Source organism: Saccopteryx bilineata, chromosome 2 (assembly GCF_036850765.1).
Source record: "Saccopteryx bilineata isolate mSacBil1 chromosome 2, mSacBil1_pri_phased_curated, whole genome shotgun sequence".
Taxonomy (NCBI): Eukaryota; Metazoa; Chordata; class Mammalia; order Chiroptera; family Emballonuridae; genus Saccopteryx; species Saccopteryx bilineata.
The window spans coordinates 82,720,811-82,744,748 of NC_089491.1; the positions used below are offsets into that span (position 1 = coordinate 82,720,811).

The 23,938-nt window shown below is 38.6% G+C and overlaps 2 protein-coding genes across 2 annotated transcripts; both read right to left on the minus strand.

The window, feature by feature from the left end:
- Window positions 1-502: 502 nt before the first annotated feature.
- On the minus strand, window positions 503-1,345 carry LOC136322253 (interferon alpha-5-like). The gene is given in 3 exon segments (XM_066254364.1): window positions 503-681; window positions 684-1,085; window positions 1,267-1,345. Coding segments are annotated over 3 exon segments (660 nt in total).
- A 9,210-nt stretch (window positions 1,346-10,555) lies between these two features.
- KLHL9 (kelch like family member 9) lies at window positions 10,556-15,397 on the minus strand. Its single transcript, XM_066257349.1, has one exon. It carries the CDS (start codon window positions 14,838-14,840, stop codon window positions 12,987-12,989), a length of 1,854 nt encoding a protein of 617 aa, XP_066113446.1. The 5' UTR covers window positions 14,841-15,397; the 3' UTR covers window positions 10,556-12,986.
- Between the last annotated feature and the right edge of the window lie 8,541 nt (window positions 15,398-23,938).

Sequence of the window (23,938 nt, forward strand, 5' to 3'; positions counted from 1 at the left end):
GTTTACCTCCATATTGAGAGGGACATAAGCCCTGGGTTAGATCAAGTTTAATTTTGCTTAAATATAAATATAACAATAATGGGTAAATGAATCATACCATCCTTTCTTAAATCAAGTTGTACATTTAGGTTTGGTATTTCTTTTTTAAATAAACACAGAGAAATTTTTCTATAGTAAAAATTTAATAACCAAAGAGAAGAATAATTTGAAAAAATATAAAGAATATATTTTATTATATGAATCACAATGTAAAGGTGCATATACTATTTATAAAAAAATAATTTAAATCTTATAGTTAAATAAATAGAGAATAGATCCATCAGCATGGTTGCCTGTGTAAGACTACTATCCACAGAGTTAAATATTAAATACAATATTAATACTCTTGAAAACATTTGATGAATTTGATTGAAGTCAGGTCATGATTATAGCAGAAATGAGAGTCTTTGACATAACAAAACACTATTAATCAGTAAGATTCATTTCCACGTGGAACCAGGTGTCATTCCTTACTCCTTAATCTTGCCTCCAAGTTTGCTGATAAAGACAAGAATCTCATGATGTCTGCTCTGACAATCTCCCACGCACAAGGGCTGTGATTCTTGTCTTGCAGGTAGAGAGTGATTCTCTGGAAGTAGTTCCTCACAGCCAGGAAGGAGTCCTCATTCATCAGCGTAGTATTTCCATCCTCACCTCCTGCATCAGAGAGGCTTTTGGGTGACTCAGCTGCTGATAAAATCTAGTGCACAGTTGGTCCAGGAGGGTCTTATCCCAAGCAGCAAACGAGTCCTCTGTTCTGAAGAGGTAGAAGGTCTGCAGCATCATTTCATGGACAACAGAGATGGCTTCAGCCTTCTGGACCTGGCTCCCACCAAACACCTCCTGGGGGAAGCCAAAGTCGGTTCTGTCCTTCAGGCAGGAGAAAAGGGAGATTCTCCTCATTTGTCTCAGGAGCATCAAGGTCCTCCTGATAACCAGGTTGTGGGTCTGAGGCAGGTCACTGCCCAAACAGCAGATGGGGTTGCAGCTGAGCACCACCACAGCCACCAGGAAGGGCCACTGGGGATCTTGCAGGTGCTGCTGGCCTGGTTAAGCTGGGTGACTCTCTGAACCTTGGTCTCTGGGCTGTCTAAGACCTTCCTTTTTGCATGTGTCTTATATAGAGAACATAGGAGTTTTCCATTTCTGAATGGTTCCCTTTCTGCATTTACTACATGTGGGTTTTTTTTTGTTTTGTTTTGTTTTTTACTACATGTGTCCTTCTACCAGGGAGGACAAGGATAGGGCCATTGGGGATCTTGCAGGTGCTGCTGGCCTGGCTGAGCTGGGTGAGTCTCTGAACCATGGTCTCTAGGCTCTCTAAGACCTTCTTTTGTGCATATACGGAACATACAAGTTATTCAATTTCTAAATTGTTCCCTTCCTTTCTACTTCTGCTTTTCTTTATGCACTTTCTACATGCATTTTGATCAGTGTTTCTAGATTATATATTTTTTTCACTATTTCCCCCTGTCCACCAAGTCTTTTGAAGTTTTTTCTAATTGAACCCCATAAGAAAACTGATATACGGTGTATATATTATATTTATGTACTGTATTTATATGTGCTTTATACATAAAAAATAAAAGTGTAAAACAATTTATTCAGTGAAAGATTAAGAATGAATAAATAAAACTTTTAAGCTACACGTTAAATTTACAAGTTATTGACAATATTTAATATAATTAAAATGGCAAGTTAATTTTATAGTTGAATTTATTTTATTTTAGGTTTTATTTATTGATTTTACAGGGATTAGGATGAGAAGTAGTTGCTTCATTCTAGCTGTGTTTTGGTCTCTTGTCATATGAGCCTTGTCCAGACAAGTCCAGGATTTTAAACTGGTGACCTGAGGATTCTAGATCAGTGTGTTATATGTTGCACTACCACAGGCCGGGCAAAATTTTTAAAAAAATATTTTTATGCCCTGACTGGGTATCAAACCAACAACCTTGGTTTATTGGGAGGATGCTCTAACCAACTGAGCTACCAGGCCAGGGCCTTAGTAACAAAAAATTTAATTTTATAACAAATTTTGCATTAATTGAATTTATTGGGATGGTATTGGTTCACAAAACCATACAAGTTTCAAGTGCACAACTCAATAAACCACCATGTGTTCTCTGCATCATGCACCCTCTGCCCTAGCAAAGCAACTTTTAATGTAATATATACTGCTTACAAAAATTGGGGGATATTTCAAAATGAATATGAAGCAATGGGAAAAGAAGCATTTGATTTTTTTTTTTTTATTATTAAACAAGAACATCAGAAAAGCAAATGACAGGTCAAAGAAAGTTGTTCGATTATGCAACTATGATGCAAAACCAACGTTTATTTCAGTGGTGAAAATGCACTATACAAAAGGCTGGGAGTACTGGAATATCTGCACGTTCCCTGATCCCCTAATTTTTGTGAACAGTATATATTTACTCATATTAATAGTAATGTATCCAACTACATATTCAAATAAAAATGTATGTAATTCAAAATACTACCAATGTATAGATATAATTTAGAATCATTTAAAACTATTACACATTACTGAAAATATAAATTATTTTTTTAACATAAATTTTTAGGTACTTTTAATTTGGCTTCATATCCAAACATAATTTTTAACTTCTCTAGCTGCTGGATATTCATCTAAATACTGTCAATTTTTTTTTTTTTTTTAGCATTTGACAATGAGAACAATTTAGACAAAATCATCGATTTAAAATACTTCTTTGTAGTTTGCATTAAATTAAAATTCCCAAAGGACTTTTTGAGGTTTCAACCCAAGTCTAGTCTTTTCAAACAAACAACTTTTTCTTAAATTTATAACTGAGTAAATATTATTATCATGTGAATATTAATTTTCATCTCTGATCCTGAACTCTCCTTTACTTTTTATTTTATTTTTTTAACTTATTTTTATTAAATGTTTTAATGTATTGTGTTAACATGGATTCAAGTGTTCCACTCAATGTAACAGCCTCAATCCCTCACAATATGCCCCCCATTAATCCCCTTAGCCCGCTCTTTCCTTTCTCCCTCTCCTTCCTTCCCTCTCTGGGACTTACTGTCCTATTATCTGTATATATTATCTTTATTATATGCAGCTTAAGTGTCCGTTTGTTGCCGATAGCTTATTGGTTGCTTGCGTAACTGTACTAGCCAATGGGGTGAAGATGCCACGGCATTCAAATAGTTCCGCCTTCTGGCATGCCACCTCACAAATTGAGGTTAAAGATTGGAGCAATTATTATGCTGTTAAGAAATCTTAACACCAGAAGGGGTCTTTGCAATGGTACAAGACTAGAGGTTCTCCAATTGAAAAATAATGTCATAATAGCTAAGTCTTTGGCTCCTCTAAAGGTGAAATACATGTCATTCCAAGAATTGATTTGGCTCCATCTCAAACAGGGTTGCCGTTTCAATTGAGACGTAGACAGTTTCCTGTAAAACTTGCCTTTGCTATGACCATCAATAAGCCTCAGGGCCAAACGCTTAAGCATGTTGGCATTTTTTAACCTGAGCCTGCATTTGGACACAGATAACTTTATGTTGCCTGTTCAAGAGTTCGTGAAAGAATGGACGTAAAATTAAAAATAATTGATGGTCCTCTGCAAGGCGAGCTTAAAAATGATGAAAAGATCTACAGAAGAAATGTTGTGTACAAAGAGATCTTTGACATGTGAATTAACATTTTATTATTTAAATCACCTTTATTTATTGAGCTAGCGGTGGCTCTTAAGAAATGTACCGCCAGTGGTTTCCTTCATTGCACTCTACTTTAAGCAATTAAGCAAGTAGAAGGGGGAAACCCCGTGGGGCAGTAAGCAAAGGGGTGTCCTCGCCTCCTGCCCTGGGTAATTCAGTTTGAATTAGCAGACACTTTTGCACAAATCTTTTTAATTACAATTTATAATATCTAGAACAGCGGTCATTTCCTATGACCGCCGGGCTTTCTAGTGTATATATAATTTGGCCAATCCCTTCACCTTCTCTGATTCTGTCCCCTCACCCACCTTCCCTCTGACAGCTGTCCCTCTGCTCCCTGTGACCCTGCCTCTGCTTCTGCCTCTATTCTGTTCCTCAGTTCACTGTGTTCATTAGATTCCACATATAGGTGAGATCATATCATATTTGTCTTTCTCTGCCTTGCTTATTTCACTTAGCTTAATAGTCTCCAGGTCCATCCACGCCCATCATAAAAGGTAAGATATCCTTCTTTTTCACAGCCACGTAGTATTCTGTGTGTAAATGTACCACAGCTTTTTTACCCACTCATCCACTGATGTACAGTTGCTCTGTTTCCAGATCTTAGTTTTCGTAAACAATGCTGCAATAAACATGAGGGGGTGCATATCTTCTTTTGAATTAGTGATTTGAGATTCTTAGGATATATTTCTAAAAGTGGAATAGCTGGGTCAAAAGGCAGTTCCATTTTTAATTTTTTTACTCTTTTTATTTTGTATAGGAAGTCAGGTTACCTCAACCTTCTAGGACCCAACTCTTTAAGTGGTAGGTGCTATGATCTGAATGTTTGTGTCCCCCTAAATTCATATTTTAAAATACTATGAGTGATGTGATGATATTAATAAGTGAGGCTTTTGGAAAATGCATAAGTGATGAAGGCCAAGACCTCATAAATGGGATTACTGCACTTATAAAAAAAAGACTCAAGAAATCCCTATTCTCTTCTAGCTTATGAGAATACAACGAGAAGTCTACAACCCAGAAAAAGGTTCTTGCTGAGCATGCTGAAGCCATGATCTTGGATTTAGCCTCCAAAACTGTGAGCAATAAATTTCTGTTATTTATAAGCTTCTCACCCTGTGGTATTTTGTTATCACAGCCTGAACTTGACTGAGGTAGTAGGTATGAGGCCATCTACAGAAAATCAGCTCATTAGTAACTAGACTCTGTCTTATTTGCATTATTATTTGCTTATTTGAGGGCCCAAGGAATGATGTCCATGTCTCTAGCTTGAACAAAAGAATGATAGGGACCCTTTCACATAGACAGGGAACACAGCAAGAAGAGCAAGGCCTATGGGCAAAAAAGGCTGAAAATATATATTCCATTTTGGACCTGTAAAGTGCAGGTATTCTAGGACAGCAGGTAGAAAGGCAGGTCTCATGTTTAGAGATATGATTCTGAGTAATGACACACATATGCAAGTCATAATCATGAAGAGGACATTTGGAACAGTTAGGGAGGTTAGGTCTGTATGTGCAGAGAGGCTGAGGTGTGGCACCTAGCTGAGCATTTTGAGGAATACCAAAATTCCAAGAGAGGTGGTCAGCAAGGGAAAGAAGAAAGGTATAGGGTCAATGCTGGACATGGCCCTTTCCCCTCCTGAGCTACCTGTCAGCAGGTCATGGATCCTGACCTCAGGCCAGGAGATAAAGGGTAGTAAAACTGTAACTAAGGTTTTATTAAAAACAGTGGAACCGAGTCACCAGATATGTATCAAGGAGGTACAATACAGAATGGCACATAATCTTCCCCTACCCTCTGCTTACCTGCTTGCACTTAGACAAAAATTTTCACTTGAGTAACTACTCAGGGCTTAGCTTTTTAAACCACAGCTCCTCCCAGCAGGGCAGAGAACTTTCACTTACCACCTGCCATTGGTGCTGCCCCTATATGTAAGTAATAAAGACAATATTCACTCCATCTGGTCCTTTTTGTGGTTTCTTTGGGATACTACGACACCATATCCATTTTCTAGGTCTGGATCTCCTGTGTTACAGAAGGAGCAGAAAAGCAGGAGGTGGTGTTGGGATAGAAGCCAGATGGTCAGATTTTAAGTGGGGGGTGTGGTCAGTGTCAGATGCTTCTAAGATGTCAGTCATGGCCGAATAATGGTGATCTGTGACCTGAGTAAGATGTGGTTTATTGTATTTTGCCTGAGCCATACAGGAGAACAGGGAGGCTGAAGGCACATCACAGTGAGAAGTGAGCTGCCTCTGAAGGACAGATATTACAGAGACCATTCAAGAAGTTTGGATATGAACAGAATGACAGGAGCAAAATAACACATGTGGTGCCAGACCTGTGGTGGCGCAGTGGATAAAGCGTCGACCTGGAAATGCTGATGTCGCCGGTTCGAAACCCTGGGCTTGCCTGGTCAAGGCACATATGGGAGTTGATGCTTCCAGCTCCGCCCCACCTTCTCTCTCTCTTCTCTAAAAATGAATAAATAAAATTAAAAAAAAAAATTCTAAAAAAAACCACACATGTGGTTGTAGGACTGAGGAATGGTCATATTAAGGATGAAAATGACAATAAAGCACATTTCATATGGATCAAAATCAGACAGTAAACAGGAAGATGTTATACAGGCAAGAGAGGAGGTAAGTGATAAAGCATAAGCACCTCTCTCAAGCCTCCTCTGCTTTCCTACCAAGGGACTCCTTTTAAGGAACTAAATCTCCTAGAATTGCCTGTCTGGCATCACAGAGGTTTGCACTGTGGGGCAATGCAATACGGTGAGGCTTGGGGTGGGTAAGAGATCCAGTGCTTTATAAAAGGATGTTAGGTCTAAATATGAGATTGAAGTGAGGATGGAAATGGGCTAGACTTACATGGCTTTCTCAGGCAGATCGGTTTCATCTAGAAGGTATATCAATCTTGAGCATGTGAAAATGTGTTCTTTAGATTCATGTGCCTACATTTTTAATCATGTATCCTCAGGGATACCAATGTCTAGGTTTGAATACTGTTGTATAATAGCAGTATTCTGTGGTTTCACATGTTAATACTTACCTAGACTCTCTTTCCTTTGGAGAAAAATAAGAGAATCAAATATTTGATGTTGGAAGAAATTAATACGTTATACTTTACACCCGTTACTATTTTATAACTACCAATTTGTACTTCTTACTATCTTCCCTTTTTACCCAGCCCCCAGTAGCACCTCCCAACTGGCAATCATTAGTTTGTTCTTGATGAGTTTGTTTTGTCATTTATTTTGTAAAACAATTTTTATTCTTTTTTTTTTTTTTTAAATAGGAAGGCCATTTAACCAATTGTTCCCTAATCATGGCCTGGCCTAAATATTTACATTAACCCATCTTCTAATCGATAAGCAATCATAAAAGGAGCAGTGAAAATAGCCATTGATGGACTTCACGTGCCATTGAAAGACAGTGGTATCTCAAAATTCAAAATATTTTTCCTTAATTTCTAAGTTTTCCTATTATGGATAAGTGGAGAGGTAGTCTAGAAGGTTGGAAAACCTTTCCCCAATTTTTTTTTTTTTTTACAGGGACAGAGAGAGAGTCAGAGAGAGGGATAGATAGGGATAGACAGACAGGAATGGAGAGAGATGAGAAGCATCAATCATCAGGGTTTTTTTTTTGTTGTGACACCTTAGTTGTTCATTGATTGCTTTCTCATATGTGCCTTCACCACGGGCCTTCAGCAAATTGAGTAACCCCTTGCTTGAGTCAGCAACCTTGAGTCAAGCTGGTGAGCTTTTTGCTCAAGCCAGATGAGCCTGCGCTCAAAGTTGGCAACCTTGGGGTCTCAAACCTGGGTCCTTTGCATCCCAGTCCGACGCTCTAGCCACTGCGCCACCGCCTGGTCAGGCACTTTTCCCCAATTTTTGAAACCTTCAAGTGTTTCAGTGTACATGTGATATATGAGTGGTTTTGTGAAATCTGTTGGTGACTTTCTCTTCTAGAGAAAGATAGAGAATAAAACAAACTGAGGTAAACATTCTAATATGAATGTTATTACTGACTTTAAAATTTTATATTAAGTATGTTTCAGTTCGATTATCTTGAGTTAGAAACTTTTTATGGATTGCTAATTTATCACTGGAAGAACTTTTTTACTTCTAAGTGATATATTTCCCAAATAAAGATGTTTGAGTCAACAGAAATTAGACCTGCTCCCTACTCACATGTACACAGTCTCTGCTGACTGGCTCTTGGGTGAAATGAGGCAAAGAAAAATATACCTCTATCTCTACAATAACAGTTTTCTGGCTGCTGTCATCAGCTTTATACTCATTCTAAGATTGCATGAAATATAAAATTGTTCCTTCAGATCTAGAAAAGAAATATGGGCATATGCATATTCTACGTATCTTTCAGGAAGCACTATTAAGAGGTCACCTGTTTTCAGTTATACTCCATCTGAGGGAAAGAATGTATGTATACGTTAATGTTTAAGGATATTTTTCTGTGAAACAGTGTTTTGGAGAATGTGGAAATGGGTAGTTATGCCACTCTATGGTTCTCATAGACAAGAAATGGGTTTTATTTGAACCCATAGATGGTACAAAAGAATTTGCATCAGCTGGTCGAGATGTCACATGTGTGTGTGCTTGTGTGTGTTGCTGTCTGGGGTAGATGTGACCTATGTGATTTGAGTATTCTGACACTAGCATTTGCACTGGAAAACCAATATAAAAAGCTCTTAGAATATTATGTTTTTCAAATATACTTATACTTGGATATATTGCATATTACATTTTCTGCCACTGCAAAAATTTAACTCTGTTTTCATGATAAGGCTCTCTGCTAAAAAACAAAAATAAAAAGAGGTAATGGGGAATCCACTCCAAGAAAAGGAAAACAAAAACATATAGATGTGAATGCTTAGACTCCTGATAAAAAGTTGCAGATTTTCTTTTTTTTTTTTTAATAAATTTTTATTAATGGTAATGGGATGACATTAATAAATCAGGGTACATATATTCAAAGAAAACATGTCTAGGTTATTTTGTCATTAAATTATGTTGCATACCCCTCGCCCAAAGTCAGATTGTCCTCCGTCACCCTCTATCTAGTTCTCTGTGTAGATTTTCAATAATGAAATTATTTTATCAATAAAATAAAGGTCAAAGCAATTTAAACCTTTATTTATTATAGCCAAAACTATATTCTTCTCTTTGTCTGACCCACTAATACACAGTTACTACAGGTTTTGTGATATAATTGAGTATGATCTGAAGACTGTGAACTTTCACATACCCTATAAAAATTTGTTTTGTCATTATTGTTTTGCTTAAAAGGGTTACATTTTCTGTAATCTATCTAAACAAGGTTTTTAATTTCAACCAGTAGGTGGCAGAATAACATCAGCTCCTAGAAAGTGGTTGCTCAGAGACTGTCACCAAGAAAATAGAGGAATTACCTATTATTAGTGCATTTGGCTAAGGAACTCAACTTTAAGAGCTGTGCAATGTGTGCAATCATCTTTAATGAATATCTAAGTCTTTTTGTTTTAACCATCACTCAGTCATTCAAATATATGCTTAACAATAGATAAGACACAGATAAGGTATCAAAAGCATGGTGGGAAGAATTTTTAAAAACTCATTTTTAAAAGTGAACTTAGAGCCTAACCAGGCGGTGGCGCAGTGGATAGAGCTTCGGACTGGGATGCAGAAGACCTAGGTTTGAGATCCCAAGGTTGCCAGCTTGAGCGCAGACTCATCTGGCTTGAACAACAACAAAAAAAGCTTACCAGCTTGGACCCAAGGTCGCTGTCTCAAGCAAGGGGGTTACTCGGTCTGCTGAAGGCCCGCAGTCAAGGCACATATGAGAAAGCTCAATGAACAACTAAGGTGTCGCAATTGTGAGTTGATGCTTTTCATTTCTCTCCCTTCCTGTCTGTCTGTCCCTATCTATCCCACTGACTGTCCCTGTTAAAAAAAAAAAAAAAAAGGTGAATTTAGAGAATGTCTGATGAAGTCATAGTAGGAAGAAAATAATTATAGTATAATGCTGAGATGACCATTTTTGGGCTTACTTTTATTTTGTTATTAAATCCAGAAATACACTTAACATCCAAAATATGTATTTGGAAATAATCTTTTACTATTCTTGCCAAATTGCTCTCTAAACCATGCCTACTGATAATGCACTCAGCAATATGAGAGTGCCTTCTAATGCAACAGTTGCAAAAAACTAAAAAACAAACTTTTCCTCAGTATCTGAAAAAAAATTAAACTGCCACTTCAATAAATTTTGATATTTGTGATAAAAATATAAATCTCTCACTTTAAGACTCCCAATTAATGAGGAATAAAGAGCTGTTTTATGAATAAGATCAAGAATATCTATCTCTCTTTAACAAAGGAATTCTAAAACTAGAATTATCCCTATTAAAATACCTACAAAATACAATGCCTCATGTAACTACTATAATTTTGCTGGAAGTATTAACCAGTATTTCAAGTTTTAAACAAATAATATGAAACAAGGTTTGTATACTATGCAGCTAATATGATTCTTTTAGGTGAAAACACAAGAGAATCCATCCAAAAAGCTGTTAAGAATCTATGAGAGTAATTAATGTTCCACCAAAAAAACTAAGAATCGGAGAGTACTAATGACAGAAACATGCCAAGACCATGTATTTTCTACTACTTCAATAAAGTTTGAATATAATGTGAAAACAAAATCCCATTTGAAACAGCAATCTACTTACCACAAGACAACTTGAATAAAAGATCACTGGAACTAAAAAAAAACAAACCCTAAATTGCTCATATAATAAACACAATTTTATTATATGATTTTAAAAAGTCAAAAGTTCAGTGAGAAAGTGAAGATTATTCAGAAAGTAGTGATGGAACATTGGATAACTTGAAAACATACATTAAATTTTATACCAGAAGTCCAGTAAGAAGTCATATCCATAACAATTACAAAATATTAGGTTATTATAACATCTCATGATGGAAAAAAAATTAAGAAAGCATTTTTTAAATGACAAAAGAAAAATTAATTTCACTACATTACAAAAAAAAGTATATGTTAAGACATGTACTGAAAGGAAAACAGGGAAATATCTGCTATAAATAAAGATTAATATTCTTATTAAATAAAGATTTTTATAAAAATTTCAACCAGAAAGAAAAGCTATTTAACAGGAGACAAGCAGTTAATGCCACCTTATCATTTTAGGAATTAGCACTGACAAAGCAACAGGATAAAGGGCAAGGACTGTGACATCAGTAAACTGTAAAAAAAAAAAAAAAAAATCCAAAACAGCAAAATTATTTCCAAAAGGCCAAAATGCAAAAGTGATAGACAAATTTGATTTCAAAATTAACTGAGCAGCCCTGCCTTTGTGTAATATTGAGAAAAAAAAATGCAATCAAATTCCACTTAAATCTTTTTTATTATATAAAGATCGTATAACTTGATGTGAAAAACAAAGCAATTTAGTAAGTACTGCAGAGGCTAAGGATATGAACATCTGATCAAAGAAAACAAATCTTTACCCTCATTAATAATCAAGGAAATGACTGGGATGTCATTTCTTGCTTATTCAATGCACAAGGTTCAACAGCAATATCTACATTTTCTACTCTCTCCATGTACTCAAATATTTTTAGTAATAAAAAATTGAGAGTCATTAAAAAAATAGAAGTATGAAAATTTCTGTCAATGCAGAAATCATAAAAAGCATTGAAATAAACCAAAACTTGTATGGGCAGCAAAGTTCAGATCCCTGGAAGCCAATTCCTTTTGCCTAGGTTCCTGAGTTTTATTATGGGATTGTCAATAACAACAAGGCTGTTCCTGATTTACAATATGACAATCTCCCAAGTATGGGGACATACACATACATATGCATGTATGCAAATGTATATATGCACACTTTTTTCTTCAGGTAGACATTCCAGGAAGGTACTTCAGAATTCCTCACTACAGAGGATTCCTATGGATAATAGGATCCCATTAAGATTTCCCCATGTGTTTCTCAACCACTAGGGATGCCCACTGTATTTAGTACCACCTGTAAGAGCTAGCAGTGTCCTAGACTTTCAATAGCTGGCTCCTTAGGGAATCTGAAGTTGGTCCTGTCCTTTAGACATACTCAAAAGGACATTTTTCTGAACTGATGCAAAACACAGTGTATTTACTACTTGCTCAGATCACAGCCTTGAGGCAGATCACACAAAGCTCAGGATGCACGGCTGGAGCAGCTCAAGGCAACCACCCCAAATTAAATAATCTTGTAAGAATGACTAAGCTTCTTTCTCTGCTTTTATAGTATTGTAAGTTTTACTGAAAAAAGTAGAAAATAGTAGAGCCTAAATTTACTGAGCAAAAGCAATTCTCTAAAACATGAACTTTGCTAAATAACTGTTTGAAAGCAACTCTACACAAAATATATAAGCAGAAAAAACTAGTATGTTTCATTTCAAGTAACAATTTAGTCAAATTCTAAACTTTGTTATCAATTTAATATGGTATAGTACTTATCTGTTTTGATTGAGCATGACTATTCTTTTATACTGAATTCCCATTTGAACAGAAACTGCTAGATAGAATTTAAATTTAAAAACAACTTCACTCTACCTGAAGTGCCAATTTTAAAGTTGTTTATGTGTATGTATGTATATACGTATGTGTACTTTCTCTGTCTCCCTCTTTTCAGACATACATACTCTGACTTAGGACTATACTGAATTTTCAATTAATATTTTTGAATTTATTTCTCCTGTCTGCCTAAGAAACTTCACATATTCTGAATGCACCCACACAATCTGGTGAGTTGGCAGCTTTGTCAAAAAGTCTATGAGAAAAGGGAGGTAGCAAATAATACTCGGCAACCTTCTGTTTATTATCTTAGGTTAGTGCTGGCAGCCTCCCTTCAATGTTTTGCAATCAAAGATGAACATTTTCAACTTTGAAGCATGATGAACACACTTATACGTTTACTACAATCACCAATAATTTGACTTACATAACACCAAAAAGACAACTAACATTTTTCACACATCTTTTTACATTTGTTAAAACAGCTTTCTATGTTGAATATTTTTAGAATGCATTTAACCATTTGATAAACATACTAAGTCAAACAATACAAATAACATCAGTTACCTTTTTATCTAATAAGTCAACCAACCATTGGAAGATTCAACTGAAGGGGAAGAACGAGATCATCCATTACACACTGCAAAGATATATAACACCTTAGTCCTAGGAATGATCTGAAGGAGCCGAAAGAGGCGATTCTCTAGACGGTGACCCAGGGTTTTCTTCAGGTGGAAATACTGTGAGAGTACAAGCTCGAATGCCACCAAGGGACTCTGGAAGATCAAAAACTTTATGCCACTCATCCTTTTCTGGGTCATATTTCTGGACAATCTCTACCATACAACGATTATTCCAAGAATATCCACCTACAACATAGATTTTATTTTCAAATACAGCAACGCCAACATCACTTTGGCCTCTTAACATAGCAGCAATTGGTGTCCACTGGTCAAGGGTTGGTGAATAGTATTCACAACTTAGCACATCATCATAATCACTTGTTCCTCTGAAGTGATTGCCACCAATGACATAGAGCTTGTCTCCAACTGTACACATGCAATGCAGACCTCTGACTGTTGTCATTGGAGCCTTCTGTGTCCATCTGTCTGTATCTGGGTCAAAACACATGAGCTCATTTTGGAAAGTGTCATGAGTAATTCCACCTGAAATATACATCAAGCCTCCATATACTGTTCCTGCATGGCCATAGTGGGGTTCACTCATTTTTGCAACATAGCTCCACTCATTCATTCTTGGATTGTAACATTCCACCGTGGCCAGTTCACCAGCTGCACTTCGTCCCCCAACAGCGTACAAATGTCCTTTGAGGGCACTCAAGTGGAAAAATGTGCGCTTTTCATTTAATGATGCAACCTGCATCCATTTATTATACCGAGGATCAAATCTGAAAACTGTATCAACAGCAGTTTTTCCTTTTGTATCGTAATTACTTTGACCACCAACTACATAAAGGAAGTTTCCAATGACAGCAATGCCATGCTGGTAACGAGGAGCATCCATGGGGGCTAAGGACTTCCACTCTTGTGCCCTTTCATCATACATCCGCAATTCTTTACTGACAACCAGCTGCTGCCTCAAAACTCCTCCTAATGTAACCAGGTGTGTTGAGTCAGATCGAATGGCAGTTCTATCAGACTGCATCACAGGCTGCATATATGGCATCATTTGGTAATTGCTAGCTTCCAAAAGCAAATTCACACAGGTATTGTCCGTTCTCATGAAATCTACTGTCTGCACGTAATTGATGAGGTCCTGTGGTGTCATTAGTGGAAATCGAATATTCTTCATTAATTTTGCAGCATAATCCATCCGAGGGTCTTCCAACCTTAGCCAGCGACAGGCAGCCTTAAAGAGCTCAAGTTCAGTACAGTGCTTAAGACTATTACTGGAAAGCACGAAGGCAAGCCTTTCGAAAGGGAGTTTGAGAAACTCCCCAGTACTCAATAATGCAGGAAAATTCTTCAGGATGAAATTATTGACATATTTATCCACTTCTATAAGATTATAGGTGTTAGCTATTCGCCCAACTTCAACACAGTTATCCAAAGATACTCCTGAAATAAGAAACACTTTACAGAAGTCCAAAACAGGTAAAATCTGTAAAAAGCTGGCAGCTTCAAGTGTGTCCTGAAGATTATCCATATTAAGAAAAAGTTTTGCAGTGTAAATAAAGTCAATTATTTTCTTCAGACCAACTTTGTTCACTCCATGAAGCTTAATGCACATTAAATCTTGTTCTTTCATTCCACCTGTGAACATAGCCTTGAAATAATCACTAGCAGACGCCATCATAGCTCTGTGAACGGGAAAGATTTCCTCTCCATCACCTGGTACCAGGGTCACATCACAAAGCAATCCTTCTATTCTGAGCTGATCAAAGCCTTGCAATACCACCGAACTGTGAGTATTGCTGGTAAAAAATCGTGTGGTTCCGGCCTTACTAGGCTGTAAATGTGCAGAGACGCCCATTTCTCCGTTACCTAGAGACACTTTCATGGGGAAGCCTCTTGCACAAGGATGTGTGCCGCAGAAAAGGGTTAAAACCGAGAGGCTTTCAAGGAAACGAGTACGCGCGAAGAGCAGGAGCGCTCGCTTTCCTCGTCAAGGGCAAGCAGCGGCCGTCGCACCCCTCAGGCGGCCCAGTCAGTCATCCACTTCAAACGGTGGCGCAGCAGGCCCACAAAGGGCTGTGGACCTCAAATACGACTGTTATGCAAATGAGTCATCACCTGAAGGCAGTTAAGTAACCCGGTTCACCTAGTCCGGCGGCCTGCGCTGCAGCTCTTCCAGCAGCTCCGCTCCGGGCCGAGGGGGAGGCGCCGCCACGTACCGCCGCTCCGGGCTCCGCGGCCCCTCGGCTGCGAGCCCCGGCACCTCAGCGAGCAGCGCCGTGCGTCCTCCGCGGTTACTAAAACGTTGCCGCGGCTACAGGACTGTCTTGGAGCAAGTGCCTGGAACACGGCCGAAAAAACGGGCCTGGAACAAGGGCCTAGCCCCGGACGCCGAGCCAGCCCTTCCGGAAAGGCCTAGTCCCAGGATCCCTCAGGCTAGGAGCGGCCGCCGCACCTACTGCGGCTGCGCGGCAGTCTGACTCGTCAGTGGGCGGGGTGTGAGGACGGGAGGGGGAGGAGGGAGCAGGTGACGCGAGGGGCGGAAGTTGGGGGAGCTGTGCGGGGTAGGAGCGAGCTGGGCCTCTGGGCCGCTTTGAATGTGGGACTGAGTAGGGCGGAGTAGGTGCAAGTATTTATGCTGCATGTTTGGTATAAACTCTTAACAGCATCTGAGCGCGCCACCCCAAATGTATACTTTTTCTTTAAGATATTTCAATTCCTGGCTTCTGTTTTGTGAATAACAATGAAATGCGTTTTTTGTATAAATTGAATGGAAACAAGGCAGAAGAGGGTATAGGGGGAAGATGCTTAAAATATTTCCTCTATGAAAGACTTTATAATTTATATTCCATACCATTTAATGGACATCTCAATTATAACTATGGTTCATATTTTCAAAATTGTTACCATTTAAAATACATATCATTTATCTCTTTACCAAAATGTGCCATGCAATATAAATAATATAACATTATCAGTAACTTTTTCATGCTTTGTTTTCCACTCACAAAGTTTTAAATAACTGCACAACTGTTCAGTAACTATACACACAATAGTTTCCTTTGCCCATTATTTGTTTCTGAATACATACCTTCTTGTGCTCCATTGTTTTATAGAATCTGTAATAAAAAACAGAATTTGGGCAAAAATCTTTCCCCTGTTTTTGAACAAACTCTTAGGGTATAACACTGATTCAAGAAAAATATTTCTTTTCAAAACATTGTCACCAGCAATGTTTGAGTATGCATTTCCCTCTATTGATCTTCCCTTTACAGGTATTTTATTAACTTGTCTTTCTTCATTACTAGTAAAGTTAAATTTGACATCTGAATAAATGCATACTTTAACAATTCTTTTTAACATTTTCCATAATTTGAAGTCTTTTAAATTTTTCTAGTTTCTTCAATGCATATGCATATGCAAACTAATCAGAATATTCTGTATTCTTTTTACACTCTCCCTACTTTTATATAAAAGATAACATACCATATACTCACTGGTCTGCACCTATCTTTTTTCACTTGGAAATCTTCCTATATTAATAATATATAGAGAACTTCTTTACCTTTTTAAACCATTGTATTGTTTCCCACTAAATGAATGTGTCATAAATTCTTTTTTTTTTTTTTTGTATTTTTCCGTAGCTGGAAACAGGGAGGCAGTCAGACAACTCCCGCATGCGCCCAACCGGGATCCACCCAGCATGCCCACCAGGGGGTGATGCTCTGCCCATCTTAGGGCATTCTAGTACCTGAGGCAGAGGCCACAGAGCCATCCTCAGCTCCCAGGCAAACTTTGCTCCAGTGGAGCCTTTGCTGCAGGAGGGGAAGAGAGAGACAGAGTGGAAGGAGAGGGGGAGGGGTGGAGAAGCAGATGGGCGCTTCTCCTGTGTACCCTGGCCGGGAATCGAACCCGGGACTCCTGCACACCAGGCCGACACTCTACCACTGAGCCAACTGGCCAGGGCTGTCATAAATTCTTTAGGCAGTCCCCTGCTCATGAACATTTAGCTGCTTCCAGTTGTTTTCTTTTGTGTCTGGTTGATGGCAGCCAAGTCGAGAAGGCTTGGGCCACCGCTGTCCTCCATCAGATCCTTCCGTAGGTCTTCACCCTGTTAAGCATAAGAAGTTGGTTGGAATGAAATTAGCCTAGAGAAAATTTTCACTGGACTTGATCGACATTTGGAAATCCTGGAAGCTTGCTTGGTGTATGAAGAAATTGGAGATGGAAGGACTCTCCTAAGCTAGACTGCATACTGGACCTGAAGAGGTGCTTCTAAGGAATCAGTCTCTATAGAAAGGAAGAAATAGAACAGACACTGGTGTTTGGAGATAATCAAAGGGTTGTTTCAATTTGGCCAAAGCTAGAGAATGGGAGAGCAAGGTCTCTCAAATCTGTCTTCCTCAAAAAATAAAAGTAAGGAGCATTTATGAGGCTAAGGGGTAAGGGTGGGGAAGTTTCAGGGAACCCAAGTGAAAGACTGTGTTTCTTTGGTAATAGATAACATTCTACAGAATGGAAATAAAAGTAGCTGTTAGCAACTTTTATTTCTTCCATAGAACAAATCATATATTCTCTTTTTGACCCTAGAGTTATCTCCTGTTTGACAAAGAAACAATAAATCAGCAACTTAAAATGTTATTGTGAGAACAAGAGGTGTTGGGCTGAAGATCCAAGATTCTGCAAAAGTGTCTCATAATTGTGCATCAGAGATGTTAACTTTAAAGCAAAAAGTAGAACCTGATCTGTGGTGTGCAGTGGACAAAGCATCACCCCGGAACACCAGGGTCACTGGTTCAAAACCCTGGGCTTGCCTGGCCAAGGCACATACAGCAAGCAACTACTACGAGTTGATTCTTCCCACTTTCCTTCTAAAATAAATAAAAAGCAAAAAGCAGAAACTAGACATCTGTGACCATCACCCTTAACATACCATTGTTTTGTACTTAACTAGCTGTATTTTCTATTGTCTCAAGCACAGTATACTTTTAAACATTTCTTCTGGAACTTTCTTTACAGGCGCACCTTCAGAACATGACTAACATTCTCTAAATATTTGACTATAAGCTATGTGACAACCAAAGCAAATGAAACATTTAGTTAAAGACTATACCTATATCTCTAGACTCTATAATCTAAAACTTAAACATATTTATTATTAACTTCTGGTTTCAGCAATATTAAGCCACAGTGAGTTAAAGCGTCCAGTTCATAAGAAGCACCAACCCATCATAGATGGCTTTTATAATGTATGTACTTAATGATCTATTTTACTATATTTATTGTATTTCAGTATTTTTTCTTCCATATCATGTTCACCTATATGTGTGCCAATTACATGAAATGTTGCCCTTTATATTTTTAAATTATTCTCTTTATAACTTGAAGTTTTACTTTCAAATCTTTTTGCATGTGTCTATTTTTAATAAATCAATACCAAAACTGATTTTATCATTTCAATTGAAGGATGAAAGTGCAGTTCATTCATTTATTTCATTCAAAGTATACGTACTATTTGATATCTAAATTATTGGTTCTATGACCATCTTTATAGCATAAAAAAGTGAAGAAAGAAAAAGTGCCAGTCCTTTCAAAACTATAGATAGTGTAGGCCTCAGTTAGTAAGAGAAAGAGAGAAAAAAATTATAAAGTACAGACCCACACACCTAGTTGCTGGAATGATTGACAAAGGCTTAGCAGGACTCTCTGCCTTCACTGTGTAGCCTTTGGATTTCTGTTACTGGACTGAAGGTTTCCATTTGCCTGTAAGTATCAAAGCAAAATAAGATACAAACAGGAGTTTGCAGCCAAAAAAGTAAGGATTTATTAAGGAGATAGAGACATGCCTGTAATCATAGATACCTCATATTCAACAACCTGGCTCCCCAGTGGTTTCCAAAGGATGAGTTGATTATATAGGGAAACAAATTATTAGTCATGATTACTAACAGAATTTGAACCATAGTCTCTACTGAGTGGTTGGTGGCTGAATAGGGGGTAATTGATCATTGCGTCTGGTCCTGATGTCAGCCATGGAGTTGCTCTGTCCAATTTCACAAGGATTTGTTCTGTGGTAGCTTTCTGTTTTCCTGGGTCTAGAGCTAAAACACAACTGAGGCCAAGATACTATGTTTCATTCTGTTTCAGCAAACCACAGACCCCAGGACCTTGTTCCTAAAACTACTGGTTGTTGACTAGAACCTCATTGTCCAGAGGGCTTACATGATTAAGCAAGGGATAGGAAGGTGAATGAGTCAGGGTGCTAGGTGAGGAGGCCAGTTTTAGTTAAAGGGGAAAAAAAAATCAAAATAAAATGCCAGATTAAGTAAAGTAAGGTTTCTGTGCAGTTACATTCCTTGAGTGTGTGTACAAGAGAGCAGAGGCTTAGCAGGAAAGACACATCAGAGCACAGCAGAGTTGACTGCAGTGATATGTCTCACACTTTATAGTTAGCAAAAACAATTGAAGGTTGGGCTCAACTTGCTTCACAAAATAGAAAAACAGTGTGGTATTTTAAAGATGGCCACAACTTTTTTGACATTTTTTTCTATTCTTTTTAACCTTAGGGGCCACTATGAATCCTACAAGGTATTGGTTTAGCTCAAAATGCATTACAAATAATCTTAATAAAGTCCTATAAAAGTCTGGGAAGTGGGCTGGGCTAGAGGTCATATAATAAGCATGTCTTCTCTCAGTTCCGGACTCTTTATACTGTATTACACTGTTCCCTTTGCCCTTCTCTATGATACTTACAAGAGGAGTGGAGACTTATGACTTCCCTCTAGCCTGCCCTAAATTACTCACTATTGGGATAACTGCCTTGGGAAAGAGGAAAGTGAGTGCCTGGTCTCTAGGATGCCATTGTTATTCTTCCTTAGAAGGCCAAGAGCCTGGAGTCTTTTTGCAGCAAAGTAGTTAAGATTAACTAATGATCCCATTGTTGGGTCAGAGTGCCTTGAGGCAACAATGAAAGGGATTTCAGGAGCTCAGAAGCAACAGCTGCCTAGGCAGACGGAATAGAAGGCTGATGGAGTGGAGCCAGAAGGGGCTCAGAGTGAAAATTAGGAATGGGGGTCTCATGCTTTTGGAGACATGGTTGCTGATTTAGGACTAGGTGCTGAGAAGCAGCTAATGATATATTAGAAGGAAATAATGCCTGACCTGTGGTGGCACAGTGGATAAAGTGTCGACCTGGAAATGCTGAGGCCGCTGGTTCAAAACTCTGGGCTTGCCTGGTCAAGGCACATATGGGAGTTGATGATTCCAGCTCCTCCCCCCTTCTCTCTCTGTCTCTCCCTCTCCTCTCTAAAGATGAATAAAAAAAAATTAAAAAATTAAAAAAAATAAAATAAAACCCTGACATTTAAAAAAAGAAAAAAAAGAAGGAAATAACTACCACTCAGTAGTAAAAAACAAAACAAAACTATACAATTCACTTGAACCTAAGTTTTTTGCTGTCTGATTCCTGAGCCTCCATAGCTCTGCAAAATGAAGATAATTGCCCCTTCTCAGGATGTCACATGATGTTCTGAGAATCAAGAGAGGTTATACGTTTGTGCACTTGGGAAAAATCAGGATGTTCTGCCCCTATTAGGCAGTTTTTGGAGGGAGTAATGTAACGTAGCAGAAAGACCTGTGAACTACGTGTCTAAAGGCCTGGTGTCCTGACCCACTTTCCTCTCTGGCCAATCATTAGACACCAGAAAAATGCTCAACTGCCTCCTTTTCTGTAAAGTGAAATAATGGCTGCAGTGCTATCCCTGGAGATGTGAAATACCAGCTAGGAAGCTTGTAGGAAAGTGCAATACAAACCATTGATTGCTGTATAAATGTCAAGTAGCGTTAGAATTACAACCATATACATTTCCAGACATACACTTTAATTTGAATATTGCCTTATTTGTCCACTTTGCATTCTTCAAAATGACCTTTATATGATGTTATCATCATTGTTTGTAGTTGTCTACTTTTATTTACAATGTGAACACATTATCTTGTAGTGCTTGTGACTGGTTCCCTAATATCTCTTCCCTCCCAAATAATCTGCACACACAATTCACAGCAATCTCATTCTCTTTGCATTGTCTGGTCTAAGAATCAGCAGGTGATTCAAGTCTTGGCCACTGATGTATGTAGCAGTCTGCTGAGGGGCCTGGACAAGATGTCATTGCTCTCAATTAGAAGACAGAAGGAGAATGATTCTTTTCTACCTCTTAACCCTGTGATGCATGGCTACCATGCCTGGAACAGCAGCAGTATCTTGAGTCCATGAGGAAAGCTGCTGCCTTATAGTACAATTGATAAGTGGTGGATGAAAGGGGGAAGAATTAGAAAGAACCTTAGACCATTGAGAGTCATTGAGCTGTTGGATCAACCATCCCCGGAGCCATCCTCCCTCTAGACCTCTTATTTTAAAAAGTAATAATGCATTTTTTTAATTGTTTGAGTCTATTTCAGAAACTTTTTGAAACTACTGAAGCCACCTGACATGTGGTGGCACAGTGGGTAAAGCATCAACCTTGGATGCTCAGGTTGCTGGTTCAAAACCCTGGGTTTGCCCAGTTAAGGCACATATGAAAAGGAACTACAGCAACTATGAAGCAATTAGGAGTTGATGCTTCCTGCTCCACCCCCTTTCTCTCTCTCTCTCTTTAAAATCAAAAAAAAAAAAAAAAAAAAAAAAGAAAAAAAATTGCTGCAGCCAAAGATATTTTAACTTGTAGACCTTGTAATTTGACCAATAAGTTTGCATGGTTCTTGAAAGTTAGTTCTCTTTATTAGTATTTTTGTGAAAAATAACTCCTATCCTCCCTAGTATAGACTTGGCAAAGGTGGAAATATTTAATGAAGAAAATATAAATCATAAGGGCCTCCCATCTTGGAGGAAGCCACAGCTAACATTTTGGTTAATTTCCCCTTAGTGTTCACTGTAACATGATTTTACTTGTTTAAAAGGGTTGGAGAGAGGAGGAAACCCACAATAGACTTTACTAGATTTGTATCCTTCTAGAAGAGATGCCAAAAAAGGTGGGGGCAAATCTGGAAAACTTTGTTGGGAAGAAATACTAAGAGGTTTGGGAAGAGAGAGGAGTGAATAGGAAATTCTAAGAGACAAAATGTAACCTTGAGGATTTTCCCAAAGGTTGGCTGTGCCCCTCTCTCTGGCTTTCCGCACCATGTTAAGGAAGAGGGTCCTTCCTTTTCCACTACCTTTTCCTTCCCTGGGGCCAACTCCTCGGTCTGGAAACGGTGAACGCTGAAGCCACCTGGCGCCTTGCATATTTTGAGCAGCCCGCCAGCTGCCTCTCAGTGGTCTCGTTAATGGAAACGAGGAGGTGAGAGCTGTGCTTTCCGGAATCAGGTCATGAATCTAGCACGATGCTCAGAGTTCAGAGAAAGGCAATAATTGCAAGATTTGGTTTATGGCAGAGGTTACAAACGGACAGCCTCTGAGCTGAGTGTGACCCATACATGCATTTTGTTAGGCTGCACAGGATTGAAAAACTGGGGGATTTTAGATACATGTGCAGATTTCACGTTCTTTTACTTGTTTTTAACTATGAAAATATGGCCATGTTGAACTTGCACTGCAACTTAGGGAGACAGTAGCTGGAGGTGACATGTGCGTGCATGCTCAGCACACTCACACGAGGTGTGCAGATACTCACATCCCACCTGTTTTACTTATTTCCATGACCAGCCTGGTCCCTGTTGGAGGGAATGGAGTTTTCATTCTGTAAGTCCTTCACCTCACTTTCCAGATTTGATCAACTTGTATTGGTTCCTGAAGGGCTTTGTTGTAAAAGATTCTGGGGTTCATTAGAAAAGAGCCACTATTGATTGGTGATGTCTGCCATGGGCATCTGATCTGGGGCTCATTGTTACATGGAGTTTAAAGGTCAACCACTATACATAGTGAGAAGACCTGTAGAATTTCTTAAGTCAGGTAGAGAGTAGCTTTCAGAATGGTTTGGAAGAAACAGTAGGCCAGGCTGAATTCTAGTTCTGGTTCTAGCACCACCAGCATTACCGTGCCTCAGAAAAATAAATGCCGGCAATATACCTGCACGAAGGTTGCCGTTGAGTAGTCATTTTATTCCTGATAAGATGGGGAGTAAATTCTCAGAATTCTGCTTGTGAGGCAGAGCCAGCGAAATTCTCTTTCTTTTGGAGGCTCTAACATCTATTGTGTAAAATGGAACATTCCTGACCTGTAATCTTTAAATTGTGGACTAGTGGGAATTCCCAGAAGGGTGCATTGCGTTCACCACTGGTCCCAGCTGCAACCACCTCCCACAAAACCAGCTGTATAGACCGTTCCCTTATATCTCAGGAGTCAGAAACTGAGTCTTAGAGGTTGGGTTTGTCAAGTTCACACAGTCAATGAGTTTGGCTTTAAGGCCATGCTCTTAACTGTTATGCTATGTGGCCCCTTGGCTCTTTGTGACAGTCCCAGAAAAAGGCTCTGAATCTGGAAAACAGTTGATGGTGGGAAGTGTGGAGGTAGGTGGGAGAGGCAGGACTATGTGCTTAGAGTTTGCGATGAGGGTCTGCTGCTGCTGCTGCTGAAGTGAGATGACAGCACTGTGGGGTTTGCTCAGCAAGAAAATGATCTGTTGATTCTCCAGTGGGTGCACATGTCAGTAACTGCTCTCACCAGGGTATATATTCACAGAAATGCCTTGATTTTTATGCCACTGCTAAAAAATTTTTCAATGTGAAGATTTAATGAAATAATTTCTGAAGGTCAGTTGAAGCACTTAGCAGAAGGTACTATTTAAGATACAAATTGTCTTGTCCTTGCCAGATAGCTCAGTTGGTCAGAGCATCGTCCCGAAGTGCAGAGGTTGCTGGTTTGATCCCTGGTCAGGGTACATGAAGTAGCAGGTTGATGTTTTTATCTCTCCTTCTCTCTCTAAAATCAACACAGTAAACATTTTTAAAAAATCATTTTTTAAAAAAAGATATAAGTTGTCTCAAATG

What these genes read in the sequence shown, in the direction of transcription:
- KLHL9 (XM_066257349.1), bottom strand. Translation starts at nt 14,840, where the DNA reads ATGAAAGTGTCTCTAGGTAACGGAGAAATGGGCGTCTCTGCACATTTA.